Source organism: Suricata suricatta, chromosome 2 (assembly GCF_006229205.1).
Source record: "Suricata suricatta isolate VVHF042 chromosome 2, meerkat_22Aug2017_6uvM2_HiC, whole genome shotgun sequence".
Lineage (NCBI taxonomy): Eukaryota > Metazoa > Chordata > Mammalia > Carnivora > Herpestidae > Suricata > Suricata suricatta.
Window position 1 is genome coordinate 114,718,388 of NC_043701.1, and position 22,421 is coordinate 114,740,808.

General features: G+C 47.7%; 1 protein-coding gene across 5 annotated transcripts in view; it reads left to right on the plus strand.

Annotated features, from left to right (window-relative positions):
• SGMS1 (sphingomyelin synthase 1) overlaps nucleotides 1–22,421 on the plus strand; it is a 231,329-nt gene that overhangs the window by 179,931 nt on the left and 28,977 nt on the right. For 4 of the 5 annotated variants that reach the window (XM_029931707.1, XM_029931708.1, XM_029931710.1 and 1 more), the window contains one exon: nucleotides 17,922–18,720. In XM_029931707.1, coding sequence (XP_029787567.1) covers nucleotides 18,098–18,720 — 623 coding nt within the window. In that variant the 5' untranslated portion in view covers nucleotides 17,922–18,097. Of the gene's footprint in view, nucleotides 1–1,353; nucleotides 1,438–17,921; nucleotides 18,721–22,421 lie in introns of those variants that run through there. The other variant, XM_029931711.1, reaches the window with a different exon arrangement.

Consider the following 22,421-nt stretch of genomic DNA (forward strand, 5'->3'; position numbering starts at 1 on the left):
TCAGTCTGTGAGTTCCCTGTATCTCCTCTTCAGGTTGCTGGGATTTTGGGGGTGAATAGGGTGGCAGATGGACTGTGTGTGTTGAGGGAAGGCATCTACCTTTTTTCAAAAAATTTTTAAATGTTTATTTATTTTTTGAGAGAAAGAGACAAAATGAGAGTTGGGGAGGGGCAGAGAGAAAGGGACACAGAATCCGAAGCAGGCTCCAGGCTCTGAGCTGTCAGCACAGAGCCCCACGCGGGGCTCAGACCCACAGACCATGAGATCATGATCTGAGCCAAAACCAAGAATCGGACCAGTGCTTAACCAACTGAGCTACGCAGGTGCGCTGGGCATTCATATTTTAAAAGACAGATGTTAATGCTGGACTTGGGAGTTCTTCAGCAGTGTTTCTTCCTTCTTCTTTTCTTTCTCCTTTTCCTCTTACACTCTCTGTAATCTTTATTTTTTTAAAAGCACAGAGTCAGGGTGCCTAGGTGGCTAAGTCGGCTGAGCGTCTAACTTCAGCTCAGGTCACGATCTCACAGCTTCCAAGTTTGAGCCCCCTGCCGGGCTCCGTGCTGACAGCTCAGAGCCTGGAGCCTGCTTCAGATTCTGGGTCTCCCTTTCTCTCCGCCCTCCCCTGCTCATGCTCTGTCTCTCTCACTCTCGAAAATAAAATAAAAATTTAAAAAAAATGTTTAAGCACTGAGTGGCACACAATTATTGCCTATAAATCATGTGGAAGCTAGTGACCTTCCCTCACACACTCCCAGTTTCCATCCCTGTCACCCCATGGTGTCCTGTATTGTGTATGCTTGCAGACTTTTTGATGCTTATACGCACGTATATACGTGTATACTGCAAAATACGTGTGTTTTAAAATGGAAGTTATATATATTCTGTATCACAGCCATGTTGTTATCAACAGATAAGGCCTCATTCCAGCGGATGACTGCCTGGTGTTATACTGTGAGGAGGCACCCCCACTCCATGCTGTCTTGATTCCTTAATGTGTCTATAAGCCAGAATCTTAGAAATGGAGTGAAGTAAGTTGTAGATTTTGGTAAATAATGTCACGTTGCATTACGTGAAAGTTATGACAGTCCCAACTCATTTTCGCCTGATTGTTTCTGCTTGTGTTGAATCTTCCATACATTGTTTGTATTGCTCTCCTGCTCCACACTTAGGGTACATTTTGTCCTATTGACCCCAGCTGTCATGTCCTCCTTGCTACCCTCCCCAGATCATCAGTGCTCACTGTCAGCGATACACAGCGCTTGAAGAGTGGAGGGCAGTGCGGTCGTGAGTTTCAGAAACAAAAACCTTAATCGTTTCAGAAATAATGAAGTCAGCTCCGAGTTCAGCACGTTACTCTGCGACTGGCGTGGATACTGGTTTGATGCTCCTTAGTGACCGGTCATAGGCATCAGGTGGGGACCGCAGCGGTAATTAACAGTAAGTGCTGATATGCTGGATACGGGGAACAGCTAGTTCCGCTTAGCCATTCATTCATTCAACGCACATTTATTAAGAGATGGTGCCGTGCGAGATGCCCACTAGTCCACTGAAAAGCTTGGGACTTTGATACATGGATGGGGTGCTTCTGGACAAGGGTTTGTCTGCAAACATCCTGAGTCTCCCACCGGAGGAGATGTGCTCTGACGGCGTGCACAGGAGACAGGTGCCTGCTCAGAGGCGGTGCCCGTGCACACAGCCGGGTGGAGCGCACTTCGCCAACCTGAGGACGGCACCAGGAGGAGTAGGTTTGCAGACAAATAGAAACTTGGTTTGGGGACATTGTGGCCTACTTAGGCCGGAGCCAGGGCTGTGTGTCCCTGTGGCTCACAGAGTGCCGGGGACAGTGCCTGATGCCTAGTGTGTGCTTCATAAGTGGTTGGTTTTATTCTGATTAAATGATTTGGCTTTTAGAGACCCGTATCCTTTTTTGAGTCCTTAGCTCTTTAGTGCTGGCTCTTGTTTATATCTAAAAGCAAAGCTCATTAGGATTATAAATAGAAGATGAACTTGAGCTGTGTTTTCAGTGGAGCTGATGTACCCGTCACCCAGCCAGAGCGCTTTGGTAATCTGCCCTCTGAGTGCTGACCAACAGGTCAGCTTTAATGAGCAGGGAGTCGCTAACACACCTCAAGGTCGGTCCTGGCAAGCAGGACTTACTTTAGGTAGAAGGACCTTTTAGTACATGTGTCGCCTGACAACTGGGTGGCTTCACAGGCGTGGAGCCTGATCAGGATACAGTAGAGACACGTGCATGGACCTGCCTCGGTTATTATCTGGTAAGAATGCAGTTTTCAGAAATGATTTGGAAAGCCGGTTTTGGCCTTTTAAGGTGCAGAATTGTGCCCTCCTTCTTGCAAGAGCCTTCTCCCCCAGAGGTGACGTCTAATTGCTGCTCTTAGTCATTCTCCAGTTTTGATCGTCACGATTGGTGTTTTGTTCTTTTACAGATTAAATCCGAATTTTCCCTCACTCCCTGTTTCTCTTTTCCACTTGAAATAACCTGTGACATTTGAAAGTTAAATTGTTTGAGCTCCCAGTTTACATCTTTAGATCATTTGACATGATTTTGAAAGGCTTTTAATGAGCCAGGCCGCATCTTCGGGTTATGATAACAGCATGTTCTCCTTGTACGTGAAACTGACATGTTCTCAGATGGGTTCAGTGTTAATGCCTAAGGAAGTGTGCCGACCAAAAGAAAAAAGAAAAAAATGAGCACTGCATGGCTCAGGCAGAGAAAAACAGAGCTCAGGACCGACCGCTGCAGCTCTGTGTTCATGGCCAGGCCCTGTTGGGGGACGAAGGGTGAGGGGTGTGCCAGGTGCCCGAGCCTCCTGGATGACTCGGCTGCTCCAGACTGAAGAACAGTCTACCTGTGGAGAATCCACAAGCTCTCGTACTTGAGAGCTGCTGGGAAGCATGAGTAAGCTCTTCTATTTAGGCTGTATTTCCTACCGTGGCGCTCCTCCAAACCTGATCGAACCTACTACTCAGGACGATCTCTGAAAAATGTGAGGTCTTAATTTGAAGAATTAAGAATGATGGTGTCTATAATTTGGAGGGAAAAGACAGGTGTTCTTTGACTTTAATTCATTGTGTAGACATGGAGAGGGGACTTTGAATACTGCTGGTTTGGAGACTAGCGTCACCCCTGCATTTCCTCGTTACATGGCCTGTGCAAAGATGGAAAATTGAGAAACCTCTCGGAACGTCCTTTTTTAGGCATAGCAGTTGGACGACCAGTTCCTTTTATATATTTAAGGAAGGAAGTGCTGAAGCCAGAGGGCTCAGCGTTTTCTTCTCCACCAAGGTCTCCCAGGAAGAAGCTGTAGGATCAAAGCACATGTGTTCCTATCTGAGTGACCTGGCTGTATTTCTTTCCAAGAGGTTACTTATTTTTTATGAAATTTTTGATGACGTAGTTTATGGATTGATTCTCTTCTTATAGGTGGGAGAAAATGAGTTTTAAGGAGAATAATCTATTTATTCTCACACTGGGAAGAATGTGGAATTAAGATCTGTGTCCTTAGGGTCGCCTGGGTGACTCAGTCAGTTAAGTGTCCGACTTTGACTCAGGTCATGATCTCACAGTCCGTGGGTTTGAGCCCCGCATTGGGCTCTGTGCTGACAGCTCAGAGCCTAGAACCTGATTCCGATTCTGTGTCTCCCTCTGTCTTCGCCTCTCCCCCTGCTTATGCATGCACATGTGCTCTCTCTTGCGAGCGCGCTCTCTCTCTCCCTCTCTCTCAAAAATAAATAAATACACATAAAAAAAGACCTGTGTTCTTAGAGTCAAATATAGTCAACTGCCTTCCTTAGCCAGTATTTCTGTTTTCATCAGTGGAATGGGTATTTATACTGAGTGCCTACCATGTACCAAGCACTGTGCTAGCTCCTGGGGATGAGTAATGGAAAACCACAACAGGAGACCTTCCTTCGAGGAGCTTCCATTCTGATAGGACAGAGAGACACACTCAGTAAGTGACACGATGTATGTAAGAGGATGGCTGCAGGACGTTTATCTGAAGAGGTGACATCGGAGTGAAGAAGTAGGATGAGAGTGTCCCAGGCAGCAGTGACTGCATGTTCAAAGGCCCTGCAGCACAGCAACTAGCAGCAGACTGGAGTAATGGAAGCACAGTGTGCGGTAGCGGCACCTGGCCACGTGAAGGCAGGAAGGGCCTGGTCAGCTGCGTAACAGCGCAGCGTGGGTTTATTCTCAGGGCAGTGGTAAGCATCGCAGGACTTCCGAGATGGGAGCCACACTTGACGAGGTTGGCTTTGGCACCTTATGGAGACTGGGGTGGGGGTGGGGGGTTGGGTGGATTGAGTCAGGGCAGTGATTCAAATGGAATGTGGTTTTGTGCCATGGTGGTTGCATGAAAATAAGAAGGAAGCAGATTCTTGGTCCGCTCCAGGGGTAGGGTTGCCAGAACTTGGAGGGGCTGGTTGTTGTTGGGGTTTTTTTGCCTGTTTGTTTTGTTTTTTAAATTTTTTAATGTTTGTTTAGTTTTGAAGGAAAGAGACACAGAGTACATGAGCAGGGGAAGGAGCACAGAGAGGGAGACAGAATCTGATATGGGCTCCAGGCTCTGAGCTGTCAGCACAGAGCCTGATGCGGGGCTCGAACTCACGAACCATGAAATCATGACCTGAGCTGAAGTCGGTTGCTTAACCAACTGAGCCACCCAGGCGCCCCATTGTTTGTTTTGTTTTTAATTATTGTTTTTTTTCATCTTTGGCAGGTCATTAGCTGTGTTTTTAATCAGTTAGATTGGATTTTTTTCTCCTCCACATTTGTTAGTTGGCTCTGTGTGTGTGTGTGTGTGTGTGTGTGTGTGTGTTTGTGTGTGAGTGATTGGCCAGCTTGTAATCTTTGTTTCAAGTCTTTCCCGTTAGCTGATTTTTCAATAGTTTTTGTGTTTGAGATCTGGGACAGATTATAAAACGTCTTGCCCTGACTTCACATATGAAGTAGTTTGGTATCTTTATGGTTGTTTGTTTAAGGCTGTGGTTCCTACACTTGGCGTGAGATTTGTGTCAGTGTTAGAACCTTCATGAATACATGTGACTCTGAGGAAACACTATATGTGATCGATTTTGAACTTACTTCGCTCCAGCACTACACAGTGATAGATGTTCGAAGCTGTTTGAGAGTAGAGAATGTGTTCCAACAGACAAGAGGCTGATGGCTGCCGGGGAAGCGTGTGGGGACAAACAGGCAGGTCCAGGACGGGATGAATCTGTCCTGGGGATGGAGGGCTCAGCACAGGGAGTACTGGTGCTGTGACAGCGGCCTAGGTGAGGACGGTAGCCGCCTTGTGGTGAGCACAGCATAAGGAACAGAGAAGTCAAACAGCTGTGGGGTACACCTGCTGCTGATAATGCCACGTTGTGTGTCGCCATACTCAAAACATTTGTTTAAGAAGAATGTATTTCAAGGGCGCCTGGGTGGCACAGTCGGCTCAGCATCTGACCTCTGCTCAGGCTCACATTTCGTAGGTTTGAGTCCCACGTTGGGCTCTGTGCTGACAGCTCAGAGCCTGGAGCCTGTTTCAGATTCTGTGTCTCCCTCTCTCTCGGCCCCTCCCCCCTCTCAAAAATAAATATTAAAAAAATATTTTTAAAGACTGTATTTCACCACAACAATAGCTATAGCTGTGCTTGTTCAGATCTCCTATTTTTTCATCCTGGCTTTTGCTAATTTTACATTTTACGTGATTTCTACAGTTCACCTGCCCATCATTGATTTGGTTCATCATTTGCAGGGTTCTAATTTTGTTGTATTAAGTTACGGTAGCTAGAGAATGAAACTTAGCGAGTTTTATATAAAGCAAGAATCAGTGCTTAAGTTTCTTGTTTAGGTAGGACTGCAAGAAGGCGCTGACTTGAAGCGTGGTCACCCAGATGCCAGGGGACGGCCATGTTGCTGACTGTAGGGTCACTGATGCCCACTGGAATCTGATGGAAGGAGCATTGGTTGTGGCCTGAAGTCAGAGATTCTAGTTCCTGCGGCTGTGCGACTTCCTGGGACTGCTTTGGAGCGGGATCTCTGTTACAGGAGGTCTCCAGAATCCTTTGCAACTGGGGAAGGGAGCGGGGAGGAGTGCATGATCTCACGGACCCTCTGCTGCCCTCTGGTGGTACTCGGCCTCAGTGCAAGGCCGGAGCTGCAGGCTTTTTCCAGGCAAGTCTGTGCTTCAGGGCCCACCAGTTTGATGGACAAGGATCATCCCTTCTGTGCGGCTGAATTTGGTGCTGTCCGTTAATAAAGCAGCACAGTGAATAGCATAACATACAGAGAGACGTTAAATCACCAAGCCATCCACCTAAAATGATGTAACATTACGTGTCAACTATACGCATATTAAAAAATTTGGGGTGGACACTTGGGTGGCTCAGTCGGTTAAGTGTACGACTTCAGCTCAGGTCATGATCTTAGGCTTCGTGAGTTCGAGCCCCACATTGGGCTCTGTGCTGACAGCTTGGAGCCTGGAGCCTGCTTTGGATTCTCTGTCTCCCTTTCTCTCGGTCTTTCCCCTGCTCGTGTTCTGTCTCTCAAAAAAAATTTTTTTTAACCTAAAATAATTAAAGAAGTCCGGTGAAGGTGGGCCCCAGAAGTTTGAGAAGTTATCAGATAGTTAGAACCAAGGTCATGGCCAGTGGTGACTGGCAAGAAGTTGATAATGGATACTCATTTTGTAACAGTAGGTATAATAGCTGTAGGCAGGGTGGGGAGTATGTAATGTATCTTTTTTGAGTGTGGTAGAGGAGACCTCCACTTGCTTTTTGAAAGCAAGCCTTCATGGCCAAGGCTGCCCAGAGGAGGCACTTGTAAGTGCCATCAAAGAGAATCCACCCTTGGTGCTCTCTAGTCTGAAAATAGCTAGCGTCCATCTAGCTGTCCACACACGTATTAGAAACTTATTTTGGGAAATCAACTTGAACTTGATTTCTCCTATCTGGGCCTGTGAGTTGTTGCTAATTTTGGAACATAGTGTTGTTCTCCTGGGTCATGTTCCCTAAATTAGCTTTCCTTTTACTTTCGTGAGTTACATTTATTTCTGTAGGCGTAAATTTAGAAGAGATTGGGTAGGCTTTTTCTCACTGAAATGGAAGAGTTTCGATTACGTGGTATTCCTAATCCTTGGGGGACTGTCAAAAAACCTTCACTGCAGATAAGATTTTTTAATTTTTTATTAATCAGGAAGCCATATTCTGTAGTTTCTGCCTGCTTTCACTCTGTTACCAACACTAAGCAGTCCCCAATTTAAATACCAATGGTATGCTTTAAATTAGCTGCATCTCAGTGTTCCGTGTGACGATTTGGGCCCAGTAGGTTTTCCAAAGCCCACAGATTGTTAAAAGTGACCTTTTTTTTTTTTTTTTTTGAGTAAAATTATCAGCACACATCTAACTAAGAATTTGTAAACTACTTCTAGGCAGCAGAAACATTTGGGGGCTGGCGGGGGGCGGGGGGCGCTGGCGCAGTTTAGAAACTGAAATCTTAAACCTTCCCGGACATTTTGATGGTGTATGAGACAAGGGGAAAATATATTTGAAATCTGAACTTAGAAAATCTGGGGGACATGATTACTGTCTGTACAATGTGTCTAAATTTTATGGTACTATCATTCTGGGCGTTTATATCGTATTAAAGAGGTGCCATTGCCTATTACAGCAGCGTGGCTAAAAATCACGCAATAATTCCAGTTCTAGATATCATAGGGAGGGAAATCATCTTTTCCTTGTAGCCATCGCAGACTCTCTGGCTGGGGTCTCATAAATGAGATTGACAAAAGACAGATGAGCAAGAGAAAAGCCAACGAGTTGATTAAGGTGTGTGGCACTTAGAGATGAGGAACTTGGAGGAACTGTACGAACTTGGGTTAATACAGTATCTCAACAAAAGAACAATAGATTTTCTTCGTTAAGCCAGGACCAGTGCTAAAGGACTTGGGTCTTGTCTCAAGCAGTAGATTTCAAGGGAAAAGGCGTGCAAGGTCGGTCCCATGGCTCGCTCCGGGCGGAGTCCAAGGTGGTCTCCCGGATTCCCTTCTGCAGTTCCTGGTAGACAGGGAGGCGACTTTTACAAATTCACATCCAGCTTGTGGGCGGGGGGAAGGCACGGAGAGCTTTTCTCGTGTCTGCCTCCTCTCGATTGCCTTCCCCTGAGAGTAAACCTTCCGTGAAGGTCCCGCATTTTGCAGGGGCGTATTCCGCTGACCTCACACACCGGAGTCTGCCCTGACTCTTCTAGCTGGTGACCGGCAGGGGGCGGAGCGTCCTTCAAGATGGCGCCATCTTTTTCCCTTTAACGTAATTTGTTAACTGAGCCATCATAACAAAAACCTACATTCTCAGCTTATAGGGACACTCGAGGAGCGCTTTCACCCCTGAGTTCTGAGAAACCCGTTTTCTCTCACGTACGAAACTTCCTAGAGTTCGTTTTCCATGTTTTCACCTTTCCTTTCCGTTTTCCATCTTCGTCTTGTTTCACTGAGAGGTTTTTTTTCCCCAACTTAATATGTAGTGTAGTTTTCATGTTTACCGTGAATCCATTCACAAATAGCTTTCTTTTTAAGATTCTCTGGCTGCCTTTCCGTGCGGGTCCCGTTTTGTTCGTGCGTCTGTTGAGGTTGTGAATACTAGTTTTTCTCAGCACTTGGAATTCCCTGCTCTATCTGTGCCTTTCATGCTCTCATTTCGTTTTAATCCCTGGTTTTCCTGTGTTTTAGAGCATTTCTTCAGATGTCTGTTAGCTTTCCCTTGTCCATTCTTATCGTAAGGCAAACGCAAAAAATGCTGTCCGGCCACGCTCTGCGTGAATCTTGTTTCTGTGGGTTTCAGCGCAAGCCTGTCTGTGTCCTTTTCTCTTCCAGTGTCTGGGGTTTGGAGAACCCTTAGGCTGTCCTCTGCCGGGACATTTTCAGATGGGCAGCCAACGTTGTAGGTGTATAACTAGGCGAAGCGCGGCGGCAGGTGTGATGTAGCACCTGTTGGCATCTGCTTTCCTTCGTCCCTATTTTCGTATGAAGACCCTACTCTGACCTGAGTGGCACCTCTTCCCACAGAAGACCGTGCAGGCTGCCCAGCTATGGGCACAGGCGGTGGCTCAGCCGTGCATGGGGGAGGCTGCAGGGAACTTCCCAAATGTAGTTCCAACCCGTCCTTCCGTTTTGAGGCCCGCCTTCTCCCCCTCCTGCAAGGTGCCTGTGTCTCGAGCCTCTCACCCTTCTGGCTTCTGTTCCAGAAGTCACGTTGCATTCCAGCCTTCCTTCTTCGGGCCAAGGCTCTTTCCTTGGCTCTGCCTACCGTTCCCAGCAGGCCACCTGCTTCCCGGCCTCCTCTGCTCTTCCCCTCCCCTTTTCTGTTTGTTCTTTTTTAAAAGTCAGGAGAGCTTGAAGAGGCCATGGGAACTAACACGTATCATCACTTAGACACTGATTTTGAAATCTGATCCATCTCTTGATCGACTGGACTTTGTTTTCTGTCTCCCCTACTGGACGGTATGGGTGCCAGATGCTAGAGCTGGGCGGGGGGGTTGGAAAAAACCTTTCTGTTGCCTTTAAACCAGTACCCCCTACGTGTGCCCTTTTCTCTCCTTCTCATGAGCCCCGTTTAGCTCTCTGTTCCCCCCGCTTTCCTCCTGGGGCATCCGCCGGGCACAGGCCGACGAGAACCTGGGAGTTTCTCATACCTTCTGTAAACACACCTGTCTTTTCTTTGCTTCCTCTTACTGTTTCAGTAAGGTTTCAACTTTCATTTACCTCTTTTGTATACTCACTTCACAGCCCCTTCAAACTTGACTTTTTGGCAAACTTCCTGTTTGTTGCACCTGTCAAGTTTCTCCCTCGTGGTGGATTATTTCCCTGTGTGATTTATAGTCTCCACTTCTCGTTCTCCTTGGCTCGGAGTACCTCTTCCGTGGGAATCCTATGATTCCCTTGCTGAAAGGGCCTGAAGGGGTTGTCTTGTGTTTACTTTTCTTGTCTGTTAGCCTTTATTTCTTGGCTTGGGACCCACCCCGCACAGGTCCTGTGAGTTTGAAGTCTGCATCATCGTGTACTGATTGCCCAGGCCCACTTTTTGTCATCTTAGAGGGATTCTTGTTTGAGTCAAGGGTCTTAGTTCCAGTTGCCTGCCTGGATCTGCCATCAGGCTTGGGTCTGAAAACCCTAGCCCCTGGCCACCAGGGTCCAGGGCTGGTGTCCCTCTGGGCTGTGTGTGCTAGCCCGTGTCGTCCCTACCCACATGAGCACAGGTGTAGCCTGAGTCCTCTGCCTGGAGGGAGAGGCTGTCAGGGAAAGACATCTGTGCCTTGGAAGGCCATGGGGGAAGCTCAGGAACATGACATGGTCTCCAGCGTCCAGCGAGGAGCTCTCCTGACACGCCTCAGGAACCCGCCTGACAGCCTGGACGTGGCTGCTGTGGGGTGGACTGCAGGCAGGACTGAAGTGGAAGCAAACGGGGCTAAGGAACAGGGGACCTTTCCCCGGCCTCTTGGGGCAGATGCGATCGCCACTGCACACCTCGGCTAGAGCCTTGCGGCTTGGAGACTCTGATTATACCCCGGCATCCTTGAGCACTGCTACAGGGGTCTGTGGCCAAAGACCACCAATCAACCAGAGGAATGTTCAGTATTCCTGCTGGGTCGCCTGGGGGGCCCAGTCGGTGAAGCATCTGACTTTGGCTCGGGTCATGGGTTTGAGCCCCGTGTCAGGCTCTCTACTGTCAGCACAGAGCCTTCTTCGGATCCTCTCTCCCCACGCTCCTCTGCCCCTTCCCCGTTGATGTGCTTTCTCTCTCTTTCTCTCTCTGTCTCAAAACAAGTAAGTAAGTAAAATATAGTCCTGCTTGTTTCAGACTCAGGCAGCTTATCAGTTGGGTAGAAGTAGATCAGCTTCAGAGTTTGATAATTGGATTCCGACAACAAGATGCCAAGGGAAACCATAGTGATAAGAGGTCTGCACGGTTTTCCTGACTGTAATGACAGCGAGGCTGGGTTTGCAGAGAGTCTTGTACGTTTGGCAGTAGATCCCAGATGGATGGGTATTGAAAATCTAGATGACAGAACAGTGATGATTCTAATGGCATCCTTGTTTTCTCTCTGGAATGATAGAAAGTCTCAGACCAGAATCTCTTTATGCACCGCAGTTCAGACCTCAGCTTTATCTTTGTTGATGGTTCGGCTCATATCCTGGGTCCTATCCTGGGGCCATTCTGTTTTAGATAGAGGACTTGGGAACCTAGTGATACACAGAGGGCGAAGGCCCCACTAATTTGCAGAAATCTGCAAGTGCACTTCCGATTTTGAAAGAAAGCTAATGTAGGAAGCATATATTTTTTAATTTTACAGTGTAGTGTCCACACACAGAATGTGATTGAAAGAGAAACAGTGCTTCTCTAAACAGAAGTAATACATGTTTATCAGAGAAGTTAGAAGAGAATGAAAAAAATTTAAGCAGAAACTCAGTTTACAACTTCAACATCCAAAGGTAAAAGAAGCTGACGTATACCTTCTAGACTTTATTTATTTTCAAGAGAGAGAGAGAGAGAGAGAGACAGAGACTGTGTGAGCAGGGTTGGGACAGAGAGAGAGGGAGACACAGAATACGAAACAGGTTCCAGGCTCTGAGCTGTCAGCACAGAGCCTGACTCAGGGCTGGAACAGACCGTGAAATCATGACCTGAGCTGAAGTCAGACACTCAACTGACTGAGCCCCCCAGGCGCTCCTAGACTTCTTTTTAGTGGATAGTTGTGATACATGTATCGTTACAAAAATGGTGACACTGTCTTTCGTAAGCTGTTTGGCAAACCTGTACGTATATATCACTACAGCCGTAGAAATCTCATCCAGTCTTTAGTGAAGGCTTAATTAGTACTCTGTTTTTATGACGATATATTTAATTCTCCCTGTAGAATATTTAGGTGGTTTTTAATTTTTGCTATAGTAAGTGATTCTTTGAATTTACTGACTGCTGTATATTTATATTTGGCCCCGGAATTACTCAAATGGAAGTTGAAGGTACAGGAAAAGGACTGAGCTGGTCTTGCTGGGGGTAGGGCTCTCCTGAAATGGATGACAGGTTTGTATTTCGTACCATCATTCAGAGAACAGCCACAACCACGAAACACCGTATCCAGTTAACATGGCCTGTTTCTTGTCATGATGTCATATGTACTGCTGCTGTCAGCCAGGTGCCATCTCTTTCCCTCTGGAGCACTGGGGACTGCTACCCCAGGATGCGTCACTTGGGAGGGGCATGTAAAGGGAGGCTGTCGGTTAAGTTCTAGTGCTGGGAAAGAATACATTTCAGATCTTGTGAAATCTAATATCGGTCTTCCTGAAATAGACAAGGTGTGGCAGAGACTGGAAGGATGTCACCACCTCAGGCTCTCCTAACAGCCTAAGTGGACCAGGGACCCTTTCTGCCCCTGTCTAAGCAAAATCAGGCGGCCTTCACTTAGTTCACGGAGCCATTCCCTAAGGGGTGATTTGCCAGTCCGAGTTTGACTTGAATTGCGAACAGTGCACGTACCAGCAATCTACAATAAAGGACGATTTGAAGGTCAGAGCATCCAAAGTGATCTAAAATTTCTTCCGTTGTAGATTGTAGATTGAAGTAAACACATAGGTCCTTCAGCAGAAATGAAACAGTTCTTCTAACCACTTTTTTTTTTTTCAAATAAATACAATTGTGTGAATTCTGCCTATTTAGGTGAACTCTTTATGTGTTAAGTAGCAGAAACAAGTCTATGGCTGATTGGAGAAAAGCCTTCAGGAATTGTCCACGCTGAGCGAGAGAACGGGTACCTGTCTTGAGTATTGCAGCGGAGTGTGTTGATCAGAAAGGTCCGTTAGGTTATACTGCCTTTTATGGAAAGTTCTGGGCACGGAAAGACCTTTATCTAGACTTGTAATGTTTACAAAAAGTGTTCATGTGTTTCAAGACTATAATGTTGATTGTTCATTTGTGTTGCTCTTTAACATGGCGCCCACAGGTAGGCTTCTGTTGAAGGTTTGAGCTATTACACACTCACCAAATTCCGATCCAGCACAAAGTTGATTATTTGAGCTAGTAGAGCAAAATCCGTACAGAGCCCATGTTACTTTTGCTTTTGTTTTTAAAGATTTGATGCAGGAGGCAGAAAGAATTTAGCTCACTGCCTGCTTATAAGACTAATCATCCATGTACTACTTGCTACTTTGATTTGCCTTTGTCGGTGTTTAGAAACATCTGGAACTTTGCTGTACTTTCTTCACTGACAGGGCAGCTATGTTTTTTCAGTCCTGGGCCCACCGTGCCTTCAAAAGGTATAAAAACCCAATTCTTAATTTCATGGCATTTATTTTAATAAGTTTCTTGAATCTTCAAAGGTTAAATTACATTCAGTATATATAATTTTTTTACATTTTTCTGTATTACTTTACGTTATGCAAACACAGTCGTGCACACATTTCTGAAACTAACGTAACAAGCAGATGGAATTAATTGTTCCATCATCACCGGAAACCAAGGCCCTGGGATTGGAGGAAAGTACAGAGTAATTATTAGAACTCGGATTTTCAGGGGCGCGTGGGCTGCTCAGGTGGTTAAACGTCCGACTTCGGCTCAGGTTATGATCTTGCAGTCCCTGGGCTCGAGGTCGCGTCAGGCTCTGTGCAGATTTCTTCTTGGTTTAGTTGGGGTTCGAGAGAAAACCCTACTGGGTTTAGAATCCGTAATGAAAGATGGTGGTGTTCCTTCCCTTAATCCTGGAGGACTCCGTAATTTTGGTGTAAAGACTCTTAGAGTGCCCCTCACACGTGTTCACCTCCGTGAGGTCAAGTATGTGCAGCGGGGGTCCCTGAACGCACATTGGGTTTGGTCTCGCCCCAGACCAACTCTGCTCATCGGTGTGAGAGTTCAGACACCTCACTGTCTCCTGGACTCCAGGTTACTTCTGTCTGAAAGTTGCCGAGGACAAGGGTCCCAACACCTCTGCCCTCTCTCCTCTTCTGGTATTTGGGGATATAATGAGTTTATGTCCAGATTTTATTCTCTTATTACTTTGGAGTTCTGAGTACTGAGTATAATGCTTTGAGCTCTGTGTTATTTCTGAATGTTCTCCCAGTAATGGGTTCGGGGTGGCTTTTCTGGACAGGGGAAGTAGTAGTTGTTTTCGGAGCTCAGCCCGACATACAGTCCTCTGGGTCTACACGGGAAAGCACTTCTCAGAAAGTCTGCAGTCTGTCCTGTCCTATCCTAAAGTGAGCATGTGGGGCACCTGGGTGGCTCAGTCAGTTTAGTGTGGGCTTGGGTCCCACTGACATGGGTTTGAGCCCCGTGTCAGGCTCTGTGCTGACAACTCAGAGCCTGGAGCCTGCTTGGGATTCTGTCTCTCTCTTTGCTCCTCTCCCACTCAGGCTTGCTCATGCGCGTGCGCGCGCTCTCTCTCTCTCTCTCTCTCTCTCTCTCTCAAAAATAAATAAACATTAAAAAAAATTTTTTTTAAATGGAGTGAGTATGCGAGACCAGCAGGAAGTCCCTCTCCCACCTCGTCCCCTACAGCTGGGCCCTAAGGTCTCTGAGTAAGTCGTCACCTTTGAGCAATGACCTTCAAGGTATTGGGTAGCTGCCCAGCGGTTGCTTCCATGGAAATGTTGTTTTCCCCTTTGATATGATTTTAAAATTATCTGTAAGAAAATAGTATTTAGGCCTTTATTTCCAAGCTTCTAAGCTTGCTTGAAAAACAGCTTCCTTTTCTCAGGAAATTTGGAAGGCTGTTTGAACTCGTGTGTCAGATTGACTGGGCTTTAAAAATGTTATTTGGAAGTGGCAGCTTCAGTCCCTATGCACGAACTGACACCCACCCAGGCCCAGTGGGCGTCAGGAAGCAAGCAGGACATCAGCAGAAGAACAAGACCGATTTCTTGGCATAATCAGTAGCTTTCTTTTCTTTTCCCCGATGGGTCCTCACAGCAGAAGCAGCACGAAGGCAGGTGGGCAGGTTGTCGATAATCCTATTTTCCAGAGGAAACTGAGGCTCGATGGCAAGCCGTCAGGACTCTGTCAAGAAGGGCTATAGCCAAGCTGGGGCTCGACTCCCAGCTCCCCAACTCACACAGGGGCTCTCTTTGTGGGCACACAAGCTGGTTAGATTAGGTGGTCATAGGTATCGGTGGTGTCGGGATTCTGGGAGGGACAGGGGTGGGAAGGACCTGAAGGGCCGAGGGAAGATGGTGGACTTGCCGGAGAAGAGTGGTGGCAGAGCATGCGCTATGGGGAAGCAGCCGGCCGGCCTTGGGGAGGGAACGACTGTGTGGTCCTGTTACCAGGGGAAGCCATCGCTGTGTCCTGCTGCGTCTTGTGAGTCCCTGTAGCTGCCAGAAACTGCTGATGGACTCACTTTTGTAACATTAGTGTTCCTCTGTCTGTATGCACGTCTGGTGGCCCTCTCGTCTCCTACAACATAGGACAATTTATATTTTAAAGATGATTAAGCCTGATGAGGAGATTATCCAACAGTTTCCTCATCAGAAAGAAGTGAAATGGGGCACCTGGTCGAGCATTCAACTTTGGCTCAGGTCATGATCTCATGGTTCGTGGGTTCGAGCCCCACGTCAGGCTCTGTGCTGACAGCTCAGAACCTGCTTCGGATTCTGTGTCTCCCTCTCCCTCTGCTCCTTCCCCACTCCTGCTCTGTTTCCCTCTGTTTCAATAATAAATAATTAAGAAAGAAAAGAAGTGAAATAACAAGTTGGCATCGGTCTGGTCTCTGTGGTTCCCCGGGGTTTCCCCTCCTGGCCCACTTCCCACATCAGGCAGGGGAAATGAGGAAGCCACACAAAAAGCCCTTTCATTCCCTTGGGCCTGAACATTCTGCCAGGATTTCTTCTCTAGAGTTCTTGCAGCCTCTTCCACGTGGGGAAGGTCCCCTGGCCTGTTACCATAACTCTGCCAAGGGCTAGCTGGAGAGGTCCCCTTTCCTGCAGGATCTTCCGGCAGGACTCCCGTTTGGCTTGCGTCTTCCTGTCACTGGGCAGTACTGCCGACGACTGAAGCTCTTCTCTACTGCTTCTCAGATGACCAGAGGTCCACTCCTGTTGCATATTTCTCTTTGAAGAATGCCCGCCACATGCTCCTTGACAATCCAAATTGTTTTAAAGCTGTTTTCAGTATCAGTGGCAATGTTAGTAGGTTCTGTTTTCTCTAAGTTGATAGACGTAAGGGACATGTCCTGAGATACTGAGCACATGTTGAGTACCTCCCAGCCCATGCACTGTATGTGGATGCTCAAGATGGTGGCCCTTCCATGGTCACTCATGGTCTCCTGGGTAAAGTGCAGACAGACACATTACACATGGCAGTGGAACAGCGATGCGGATGCCCAGAAGAGAGAACACCCAGCCGTTGTGCAAGGCCTGGAGTAGCTTGAGCTTTGCTGCCATTCTTGTTATGTGGATGGGGAAATTGGGAGTGGGCGGCAGCCCGTCTTCATTCCAGACTCCGATTCAGGATTTAGTAGAGACAAGTTTGGACCTCGAAATTGAAGACCTGAATTTGGGTCTCATTTGTGCCATTACCACCCAATGTGCCCCTTGGGGAGTTGACAGGAATCCCGGGGAAGGAAAGTGGTGGCAAGAAAGACAGCCTCGGTGAAGTCAACTAGAGAAATCCTGGTAACCAGTTCTGGCCCTGGAGGATTCCCTGGAGCTTCTGACTAATGCACATGCTAACTGCCAACGCATACTGCTGTCCCTAGGAGAGCTTGTGTAGTTCCTAGACTTCATTTGGAGTTTTTCTAAAGTACAGAGCATTTTATCAGATTATTATTCTACAAAGCATACTCGGAAAACACTGTCATCACTAATTTCTAGCCATTAAACCTATTAATCTGTGCAACTTTTTGGTTTTTTTGTAGTTAACACCACATTCATCTTTTGAGAAAAAAAAGTTTGCCAGCTCTCGGACAGGGTGCTTTCATAGTGAGGTAGACAGTAGCTATTGGATAGGGTAGAAAATTTTAAAAAGAGGGGAAAAAAAAAGGATGGGATCAACAGATCCCTTTTAGTGCTAGATTTAAATACAGTTTTTCAAGTACCAACGACTCTGTGAAGGGGATGCTTGGCTGTGTTCGTTTTATAGATGAGGAAGCTGGAGCTCACCCAGTGGGTTACCCAGGGGAAATGTTGAGTCAAATTATGCTCGGTCTTCTGCTGTCACCGTATTTCACTAACCACGATCATTTGTTCCAGAACGAGGTCTTTACTTTTAACTTGTTCTAGATTTTAAGTGATTGTTACAACACTAATACATGCTTATTAGAGAAAAAAATGTGAGAGAAGAGTAGAAAATTCCCCCACATTTGGAAAAGGGGATTCTTTGGTACTTTTTGTGTGTCGGACTATGCGATTGTTGGACCAGATGGTCTCTAAGCTCAACATTTCTGTGATTCTGGTATATCTGTGAAGTCACAGTGCCTTCATTTGAACGCATTTCTCTACCAGATAGTATGGTAGGTTAGGTCAATTTGCCGCACTATTTCAGATTATTTCAGAAAGCAGGTAAGCACGGATCAAATCCCCCACCCGTACCGGGGCGTATCCAGAGCATTGCTGAGTGCTGGCTTAGGAAACACGCCTTCGATATCCGTCCTGGCCTAATCTAGTGCTCGTTCAAGAACCATGGGCCAGGGAGACCCTGGACCGGGTCCTGCGGGCCAGCTGCGCCTTCCCCAGTAGGCGGTTCTCCAGGGGCGCACTGTGCCTGTGCTGCGCCTTCCCCCTGGTAGCCATTCTCTGGGTGCGTGCTGCACCTTCCCTGGGAAGCAGTTCTCTGGGTGTGTCCCGCGCCTTCCCCGGGTAGGTGGTTCTCTGGGTGCGCTTCTTGGGGACTGACGTGAGGCCTCCTCCTAACTGTGTGTCTTGCCTTCGCAGAAGGAAGACCCCTGGTGCACCATGAGGTGAGCGCGCTCGGGCGCCCAGAGCCCTGGAGAGCTGCGTGCGGGCTGCGGGAGCGGCCCCGCGAGCATCTGGCCTCGCACATCCCTGGCATGAGGCCGGGCAGCATGGGCGCACCGCCGCGGGACTGCTGACCCCCGCCTGCCGGGACCATGAAGGAGGTGGCATACTGGTCCCCCAAGAAGGTGGCAGAGTGGCTGCTGGAGCACGCAATGCCCGAGTACTGTGAGCCCCTGGAGCACTTCACGGGCCGGGACCTGATCGGCCTGACCCGGGAGGACTTCACGCGGCCGCCCCTGTGCCGCGTGTCGGCCGACAGTGGGCAGCGGCTCCTGGACATGATCGAGACCCTGAAAGTGGAGCAGCACATGGAGGCGCACAAGAACGGCCACGCCAACGGGCACCTGGGCACAGGTGCGGCTGGCCCCGGCCCCACCGGCAGCTTCAGCCTCCAGGCCAAGCCCAATGGGGTACCCAATGGGTACAGGAAGGAGATGATCAAGATCCCCATGCCGGAGCCGGAGCGCTCCCAGTACCCCATGGAGTGGGGCAAGACCTGCCTGGCCTTCCTGTATGCACTCTCCTGCTTTGTCCTCACCACGGTGATGATCTCGGTCGTCCACGAGCGAGTACCTCCCAAGGAGGTGCAGCCCCCGCTACCGGACACGTTTTTTGACCATTTTAACCGTGTGCAGTGGGCCTTTTCTATCTGTGAGATTAACGGCATGATCCTCGTAGGACTCTGGTTAATTCAGTGGCTGCTTTTAAAATACAAGTAAGTAAAGCAAAAGCTCTCAGACTAAATGCTTGAAGTTTAGGGAGGGGGTTGAGGGAGTTTGCCTTCAGGTGTCTGGTGCTGATTATTTGGCCGTGACATTCCTTGGGCAGAAGGAGTGGAAGCAAACCAGATCCCAAACCCCAAAAGGGTTTGCTTTTTAACCACGTACCCTGTTGAACCCACCTGGGCCCTGGAAGCTTGAAGAAAGTGCCATTTACTGCCTGTTTTGTACAAGGTTCATATGACAAATAGGGCTACTGGGGTGGTGGTCTTCAGTTTCCACAGGAGAGGAAACCCTCAGACCCCTCCAGAGAGCACAGGCTACTGACTCACAGATAAGCACCCCCAGCCTTCGTGCCATTAACCCACCAAATAAATTGTCGACAGTGGCCTTGGTGCTGGGAATGGCTGTGTAGCTTCACCCACAGAGTCAGACACTCGGACCCTTAGCAATAGGGATTTAAAGACGTTTCATGCCCAGAATGCAGCACAGCTGTTCCCGGGTAACTTGGGATGTTGGGAAGATGACACCCTCAGGAAATGACTCTGTGTAGGGGGGGCGGGGTGCACATGAACTGGCACGGCTTTCCACCATCCAGAATGTGCAGCTTATGGCCACGTGTGGCCATTCCGTTCAGGCTTCTCAGGATCTTACATAGGCACCTCCTTGAGTTGCAGCTGGATGCCAGGTGGCTTTCGCGTCCCAAGCTCTGCACTCAGGACAGACCTGTTCGTTTGGGTTGCCTGTGGCCAACGAAACACCCACACTGGCCCCATCGTTGGTGTCTGGTTTTTCCATTAGTGGAACATCTTTGCGTTCTCTGCACAGGAACCGATTTGTGTTTCTGTCCAGTGGACTGCATTTCATGACCCACAGTGTGGTTGAATTCAGTTAAGATCATCGGAAGTCAAGAAAACAAAATGCAAACTGTATAGCATAACAGAACTCCTTTGTTTCTGAACTTTATCCAAGAAATGATGTTTTTTCTTGGTATGTTTTCTCACCTTACAAACTGTATATCTGTGCGTGGAAACGAATGCAGTTCCCCACTGTGTGCCCGGAAAGAACGGTCTTTCTTAGCCTTTCATAGAGGAAGTTGTTTCAGTGGCCAGTGTTTATTTTGGGGTTGGCTTGGCGATTCCACAGTAAGCCGGGTTTGAAATAGAAACCATGGTCTGGTCTGCATTTGATTTGGTAGAAGACGTTTGTTTGTTCGCGTAGTTGTAATAGACTGAGTAGGCAGGAGAGGCTCTGGAAATGTGAGGTGTTCAGAACAGACTGACTGCATTCTTCCAGCTGCCAAACTTCAGATCTGCTTTTGACTTTCAAACTTAAGTTCGTCCTAAAAACCCGTTAGAAAAAAATGCCAGTAGAGTGCCTGAGTTTTGCCTGATCTTTCTTACTTTGTTTACTATTTTGGTTTCTGGTTTTTCATAAAAATTTGCACATGCAAGTAAATAATGTACCTCCCCAGAATACAACATCGTAGGTCAGTCACACCGTGTCTGAGTTCAAATCTTTCACTTTTATTTAATTAATTTTTAATTAATTAATTTGTTTAGAACCATGACTTTAAAAAATACTTTTTTATATGTTTTATTTATTTTTGAGAGAGAGAGACAGCATGAGCAGGGAAGGTTCAGAGAGAGAGAGAAACACACACAGAATCTGAAGACAGGCTCCAGGCTCTGAGCTAGCTGTCAGCACAGATCTGACGCAGGGCTCGAACCCACAAACCATGAGATCATGACCTGAGCTGAAGTCGGACGCTTAACCGACTGAGCCACCCAGGCGCCCCTAGAACCATGACTTTTAAATATTGTGTTCTTGTTCTGGGAAGTGTCCTGACCATAGATAGGGCTTATTTCTGTAAAGTAGATTGCTATTTACATTTCTCTCGGCTGGGACTTTTCAAACCTGTTTCTCTTGAAGCTTTCTGATTCCAGGATTTCCTGGTACTTACTGCTAGTGCTGTAGTCATTTGTGTATTTAACTTTCTCAGCAGCCGTGGATCTGTGGATGCCGGTACTCCGCCGAGCCCCCACCAAGGTCCCACATGCTGGGTGGCAAGGGTGAGTCTCTAAGCCTCCAGAGGTTGGTTTTCCCCACAGATAAATTAAGGGCTTCCTCATCTAGAAGGTTTCTGTTATGCTGTTCAACTGTGTTTCCTTTGTTTCTAACATTCTTTTTTTTTCAAGTTTACTTTAAAAACTTAAAAGGAGAGGGCGGGAACCTCAAGGCGGCTCTGCAGCACTAGTGCAGAGCCGGACGTGGGGCTCAAGCTCGTGAACAGCGAGATCACGACCTGTGAACCTAAGTCGAATGCTCAACTGACTGAGCCACCTGGGCACCCCTGTTTCTGACATTATTGGATGGGCCAGTTATGTTTAAAAGTTGTTAACCGTAGAGCATTTTTTTGTCCAGGATGCATCCGAGTAAAGATTCTTTGAAGTCTTTCTCAGGAGTCCATGTTGGCAGATTAGGGACTGGGGAGAGGAAGCCCGGCTGTTGTGATAGTCCAGCCACTGTCCTGCAGGCACGTCCCCTGCTCTCTGTGTCCTTCCTCGGAAGGCCTCTACTGAGTATGTTGGCACAGTGGGTGTGTAAGGTGCAGGAAGAGAGATGGAGCAGGTGGGAATGAACCAAGTCCCTTCCCATGGCCCACGTGAAGACTAAAATGTTCTGTAGAGTCAGAGAGATCCCTTGTTTCCAGGGTTTGGCTCTTTGGTGCAGCAGTTTTATTTTTCCAGCATGTTAGGGAAGCAAATCCTTCTGGTTCTGGAATGTTCTTTGTAACAGAGCTAACTTCTCCTGTGGTTATGCTCCACTCTCCCTGTTCTTGCCCTCTCTCCCCACAGGAGCACATTTTAAACATATTATACAGCTCCCAGGAGTGAAGCCCACTTGGCAAGTAATTCCCAGAGAGGATTTGAATTTAAGAGTCTGGAAGCCCTTCAGAGAACCTGGGTGGCTCAGATGGTTGAGGGTCCCACTTCTGCTCAGGTGATGAACTGGCAGTTTGTGAGTTCGAGCCCTGCATCAGGCACTGTGCTGACAGCTTGGAGCCTGGAGCCCATTTCAGATTCTGTGTCTCCCTGTCTCTCTGTTGCTCCCTACTCACACTTTGTCTTTCTCTCTCTCTCAAAAATAAAGATTTAAAAAAAAGTCTGAGAGACCTTCAAGGCATTAGCCTGTTTCTTCCTGCTTCTGTATCTTCGCTCCTCAGGCAAGGATCAAAGGCTAAAGCTGTGGAGGATGATTGACTAATTGAGAGATGATGTCCCTAAAATCTGGGCACATCCCCATCCCAAGCCTGTCGGCCGGATGCGTGAGGTGCTGGCGAACAAACCCGGACACCGAGTTTGACTCTGAGACACGTGGTACCCTTCTGTCGCCCGTGGGTGTCCTTTACTGTTAAGCAGAAGTTGGTAGTTTTTTCCTTCAAATTTATTTTTTGCCTCCTTTCCTTCTCAGCATGCCCCCCCTCATGCTTGGAGGTTCACAGGGTCCAAGCTCAGGAATGTGTTTGCATGTACCTAAACTTCTGTGGGATTTCCATGACATCGAGAAGCAGAAAACATCAGTAGTGCTTATGCTTGGGAACTTTTTCATCTTTAAAATCGTATAATGTGGTCTCCTCGTTTAGAATTGGACTTTGAAACCACTGAGTAGGAAACAAATCCCTGGGAAGTCTCTG